The sequence below is a fragment of the Lactuca sativa genome, chromosome 1 (genome assembly GCF_002870075.4).
Source record: "Lactuca sativa cultivar Salinas chromosome 1, Lsat_Salinas_v11, whole genome shotgun sequence".
NCBI classification, from domain to species: Eukaryota; Viridiplantae; Streptophyta; class Magnoliopsida; order Asterales; family Asteraceae; genus Lactuca; species Lactuca sativa.
The window spans coordinates 63576637-63583290 of NC_056623.2; the positions used below are offsets into that span (position 1 = coordinate 63576637).

Below are 6654 nucleotides of genomic sequence, written 5' to 3' on the forward strand. Positions count from 1 at the left end.
GAATCGGAATGAAATGGACGCTCTTGGTCAACCGATCCACGATGACCCAAATCGAATCCACTCCCCGCATGGTCCATTTATTAATGTCAAAGATCGAACACTAGAAAGACATGCCCGAATCATATCACGCCATTTAGCAAAGAAACCCGTAAAAAATCATAATTATGAAAAGAAATTTCAAGAAAGGGGACCGTAAGTTTTCTCAAAATCTACTTTAAAAACCATGACTTTCTTCTTCCTCCACCTGCACCAATCCACTACCTCATTAACTACCAAATGTCCATCTAAAATATACCACCCCTTAATGAATGTTAATTGTTCCGTACTCACAACATAATCTACCACCTTAGTCAAGTGAAGAGATAAAGTCATAGCTATTACCTTATATTGAACTCCGACAAGGATAATAGGCCGATAATCATTAATAAGAAGAGGATTTATCACCTTAGAAATCAAGGTGATAAAAGAAGAATTACACCCGAACGAAATATGCGGAAATCGAAAAAAGTGCAGCAAACCTGTACACATCCTTTTTAACTACTTCCCAATATCTTTTTATGAAAGAAAATGTAAATCCATGTGGTTCTGGAGCTTTGTCACTTCCACAAGCCCATACTGCATCCCTAACCTCCTCCGACCTCCGAAGTTGGCATCGAGTCAAGCAATAAAAGTATTTGATACGATGTTAAATTCCGAAACCAAGAGCTACGATTAATAACTCGAGCACCATTAAATATGTCCAACTTTCCTTTATAAAACTCTAAAAAACCGGCTTTAGTTCTATCTTGTTGCATTACCCAATCATCCTCCACCTTGATTTCTTTTATTGTTTTTTATGACAATTTTATGATAATATTATTATGTAACTCATAATAAAAACACATTTATATTTCGATTACACAATATTCTTACAATTGTTTGTATAAAATACTAACGTATTTACAAAGTTGAACTTTAGAGTTCAGATAAAAATATCACGATTAAATTCTATGACCGCTATTTATAGCATATCGTAAATTAATTTTGAAGTTTGGGAAAAATTAAAGTATTTTAGTTATTTAACCCAACAAGCCAACACCCAACAAACATAAGTTGATAAAAATATGAGAATACAGATATAACACATTAGTGTATTGGGTTTAGAATTTTAGATATATTACTGTTATATTGGGATTGAACATTAAGTTGACCCAAAAATAATACAACTAAACGACCAATATATAGTCCTTTGATGAAAATAGTTATAAACTCTTGTCGTTTATAAATTTATTTAAGTTTTCAAAAAACTATTTGGTGACTTTTACATATTTATTTCTCTTATTAAGGGTATTTAAAGTTGTTTATTTTAAAATGTTTATCGACATGGATTGATAGTTAATAATTATTATTCTAAACCTTTATATGAAAATATAAAAAATATTTATTAATTAAAATAATTAGTTTTTGATAAATTGTTTTTTCAAATTGTTTGAAAATGTGTAATCACCGAAATTATGCTTCAAACATTTTTTGTAAGGTTAAATATTAGTTGTATTATTATTTTTGGGTCATGTTAATGTCTAAAGCCTAGTATAAAAGTTAAATGTCTAAACCCAATACACTAATAACTTATGTGTTGACATTTTGACAACTTGGACATGATATTTTCGTTTTCTAATGACATTGCCATCACCGAAGTCATGTTTCAAACATTTTTTTTCGAGAGTGATGTTTCAAACATTTTATATAAACGAGCCAACAAAAATCAATGGTGAAAATGGATTGAAAACTTGAAATACGTTTATTTTCTTTCACAAAATCGAACTTAATTTACATATCCTATAAATGGCTGTCATAGAAGTTAATTTTTATAGATTGTATTATCAGCGTCATTAATCAAAAGTTCGACTTTGTAAATAAACAGTTAAACAGTAAAATACATTGGTAAAAGATAGTAAAATACGCTTGTTATTTCCTACAATTTGCTCATAATTACATCGTCCACTATTTTGTGTGTTTCGGTATCAAGATATTCTAAAAAAATTCAATATCTATCTATAAACATCATTATGAAAAAAGTAAATCGTACCCCTGACAGTAATTTCCTACATATCCCAAAGGTATTAGGAGATTGTGCATCAGTGTATGTATTTGATCCTAAAAATCATTCTAGAATTATACACCCCTAAATATTCATTTGATCCTAAGTTTAGAGTATGCATGATCATAAAAGTCATAGAAGTTTATATAATATTGATATTAATACCAAAAAAAAAATATTGAATGGGAATAAAACTGAAATGAGTGGTCAAGTTTCTTAGCCACCAATCGCATTACAAAGCCTCGTAGTGGAATACTGGAAATACTCCATGTCGAAAAAGTTGAAACGTCTTCATCAACCACAAAAAGAATGTATTAATTTTTTTTTCTTTTAATAAAATCCGATCTGTCATTTATGATTTATCTTCATCTAAAGAGAAGGTATCCGTGTAAATATACCTTGAAATATCCAACTCTTCATCGATTATGTGGGTGATCAACTGATCATGGATGATTGAAATCCATTAATCAACCGAGTTAAAATACAATAAATATTGAAATTATTTATCAAGAATCATGAAAAAAGTACATACAAAACCCCTCTATTTTCCTAATATGCACCATTTAACCCTATTAAAATATAAAACAACCAAAACAATTTAAGAATCAGCCACACCTTGAATTCGAATGTTAAGCCTACGAAGCCAAACCGAATGTAGTATCATATGAAATACATCGTACCTCTTTGGAGGAAAATTAACTTCAAAATGTCGTCTAACTTGTTTCCCCCTCCTCTGCATTCTTAAATATTGTCTCGTAGATATACCAGTTAAAATCTGTTTAAGGTTTGGGATATCTTCAACCGTGAGTATAACCGCAAACGACTTCCAATTAAGGACATCGCTAAATGGGGCCACGTAACCATCCTTGATGAGAACCGGCACACAACCTGTATAAAGTGCTTCCACCATTCTTGGGCTTGCCACCTCATAACCACTCGGGGAAATGCAATATTTACTTTGTCGCAACATGGCCATGTACGAAACACCCTTTGGAAGGTACTTGTGGACTTGCAGGTCAGGGTCTTTGTCCTGCCAATACTCTAGAAGTATTGGCCTAATGGGACCATGTACCCCACCTGCAAAAAATGCCAAAACGGGCCGGTACCTTGGTGATGGCCCATTTAGTATCCCGTGTGTCGTTCCATCTGGGAGTAAAATCTCTGGGATGGACACGTCTTTCGTAGGATTAAACCCTTCTGATGTATTCGCATTGCATAGAGCTCGAATAGAATTCTTGAAAAGGTAAGGAACTGCTTTCGACAACTCCGGACCCTAAAAAACGTTACCACTTCAGAATCATATGACGAAAATGAAAACGACATAAAAACTACGTACACAAAATACTACTTACCCAATCGTGGCAAGCAACTGTAAAATGATCGGCTCCTAAACTGCGATTCCAAAAAGGGTACTTGGATCCCACAAGATCGACATAATCTTTAATCGTTTGCTTCATGGGAAGCCAATGGTCAACATTTGGATTACGCTCAAATATATAGTGTACCATCATCGTTGCACTCATCGGGAGGAAAAACACATGTGCTTTTTCGGGGTTTTTTGTTCGATATTTAGTGGTTTCCATTTGGTATATAAAGTTACCTTCCATTGCATATATGTTTTTGCAAGGTCCATCATGAAATATCGGGGGTTCTCCTTCTTCATACACAAACACCTTGAATTGCTTCTCCATCTCCAAATAACTCCTATATATATGACAAAGTATGAGTCAACTTTGAAGTCAAAAATATGAAATATAATAGGAAGGTAAGTAACACCCATGTGGTCCCACAAAATAATTATATAGATAAACCAGAATATCCCTATAATATTGCACATACTAAGATATTGTAGATAAAGTATAATTCATCAATGCATAAGAAAAAAACATATATAATTACCGTTGAAAAGCAGCTGCATTCCAATACATAGGACCATCCGGGACATAATCCGGATCATGAGTTTTATTCCCGGATTCAGCTTCTTTGATTGCTGCTCGAGCGCGTCCGAGACGAGCTTCGAGTTTATCCAAACTCGTGGATTTCCTATTGATTTGTGCATTAACAGGAAATCCATGAGTTTGATTAAAAGACACGAAAATGTCTGGTCCACTCAACGTCACATTCATGTCATCTTCCTTGGCAATAGCCTGTCAAGATTCTGTAAGTTAGTACAATTTCTTTATAAGAACTTGTAGTTATGCTCTAAATGTTGGACGTTTCTATATTCTTAGAAACTGACTATGCTCATTTTCTGAAAAAGAAAAAGTTTACCCAATTTAGGTAAATAGCGGTTTACGTAAACAGGAAAGATTAGAAGGACACAAGCTCTCAGTAACATCCTAAAAGAAAGCATGAAAAGAGACAAATGATGGCGTAGAAAGAATATTTTCATATGAATGGTCCTTATCCACATATACTTCAGCAAGTTCAAAAAAATATTAAAAGGAATTTCACTTTGACTTTTCATGCCAAAAAAAGCATAAAAAAATGAATTATTTTAAAATGAATCGGATCAACGTAAAAAATTATTTTAAAAAGAATACGATTCAATTTCATACTATTTTACTCATATATATTTCTCTATACAAAAATTTTCTTTGCAAAAGAAATAAATGGCAAAAATATAGGTGTTGCTTTTTAATGGGTCGGGTCGACCCGAAACATTTTTATCTCATTTACAGCTAATTTTGTTCTATTTTTGAGAAACCACCCGTTCAACCGGCTAGTTTTAACACGTTGCTTGTTTGGCCTAAATCACCCAAATAAATCCAATGGTCAATTAGCCAACTCAATATACAAACAATACGTACAAAACAACTGATCACATTTTTTTTGAAGTTCACAAAACAACAATATAATGCGATTGAGAACAAAAGTTTATTAATCATCAATTTTAAATTTTGGTTAACCTTAAAGAATTAAAAAAGTTAATAACCTTGATCAATTTATAAGCATATATTAATGGATTTTGGCTACATGATATGAGTTAAAATGATTTGAATTAAGTCTATTCACAAAATTAAACAATTATTGTAATATTTAGGTATTTATAATCTTAAATATGAAAAAAAGAAATGGTGAAATTAGTGTTTATAGGATACTTCAAACCAGTATCACACCAATTAATATGCATTTACATTTCCAATGTCCGAATTAAACTCTTTTGACCAAATTTTAGATTTAATTTATTTATTATTCATTTAAATTGAAATTAATTTCATTGAATTAGAATTAGGATATATAAGATTCTTATGTTATAAGTATTTAAGATATCAAAAAACCTGATTAATTATTTAAAATTAGTGTAAAATGATCAAGTGGGAACAGGGAACTTACAGGCAACTCAACGTCCATTTCATCTTCCATAGCCAACGGTGGATAAGAAGAATTAGAAGTCTGATGAAACACATAATCTTCCGATGGCCCTTCAGCCACCTCACCACCACCTTCGACCACCGTTGGCCGTCGCCCCAATGACACAGAACCCACCACTGCCACCGCTTCGTTATCTTTAATTGCAGAACTAGAATAAGAAGTAATCACAGAACTCCAAACCCAAGGATAATACTTTGACCCATCAGCCAAGTTTGACTTTTTAACCCCAATAAACACAGCAACACCCATGAACGGCAGAATCAGCCATAGAAGCTTCATGGATGAGGTGGCTGAATTCCGCCATGAACCCATCTCCTCTCTCTCTCTCTCTCTCTCTCTCTCTCTCTCTCTCTCTCTCTCTCTCTCTCTCTCTCTCTCTCTCTACAAAACCCTGTTCTTAAGATCACCGAAAATTCATCTCCCAGTTTTCAATTCTGGAATAAGATACCTTACCAAAAAGCAAACCACTACTTCCTTCTGTTCTTTTCTCTCTCTAAACTTTCATGTTCTCTCTTTGTCTCTCTATATATGTACATATATATATATATACACGCTGTATCTATAGGTTTCTCTCTCTAGAAACAGAAGAAGTTTTACAATTGGTGAAAGATGGTTGCGCCATCACGCCAAGCGTCTCGTCTCGTCTTGTTTTGCTCTCTGTTTCCGAGTTGTTCATGCAAAAAAAGTATTTAATTCTGATTAAATATTTGTTTTTTTGCATTAATTTTACGGTTATGTCCCTCAATGCTTTAACCGATGATCTCATAAATTTCTCGTATTTTGGGGCATTGCTTGTTTATTATACGCGCAGAAGTGGTGTTTGAAATTCACTCGCGCTATACATCGTTGGATTTTCAAGATGAAAACGCATGCGTATGAAAACAGGACGGTGAGACATGGGTCCATTTAAGACATTGCCGCTTCAAAACACAAGTGATCTGATTTACTTGCCTATTTTTAGTGATACCAGTTAATTGACATAAATGCCCTTGCTTCATTTTTTTTTCCACTATGTATTTAACTTTAGAAGTATTTAATCAAATAAATAACGAAAATCAATTGTCATAAGGCTGCCCGGTATCGAGAGTTTGCTTACGGATCAAAACCGACATGGCGGAGATTTTCATGTTTGAACACCGGTCAAGGGGGGCGTAATTGTGTTGTGGTTTGGCTAGCTTCATGGACGATTACGGTCTACG

The 6654-nt window shown here is 33.5% G+C and overlaps 1 protein-coding gene across 1 annotated transcript; it reads right to left on the minus strand.

The window, feature by feature from the left end:
* Positions 1 to 2556: 2556 nt before the first annotated feature.
* Positions 2557 to 6128, minus strand: LOC111906553 (probable glycosyltransferase At5g03795). The gene is made up of 4 exons (XM_023902301.3): positions 5417 to 6128; positions 3980 to 4227; positions 3433 to 3784; positions 2557 to 3353 (listed from the first exon to the last, which is right to left on the minus strand). Exons 1-4 carry the CDS (start codon positions 5765 to 5767, stop codon positions 2679 to 2681), a joined length of 1626 nt encoding a protein of 541 aa, XP_023758069.1. The 5' UTR covers positions 5768 to 6128; the 3' UTR covers positions 2557 to 2678.
* Positions 6129 to 6654: the final 526 nt, after the last annotated feature.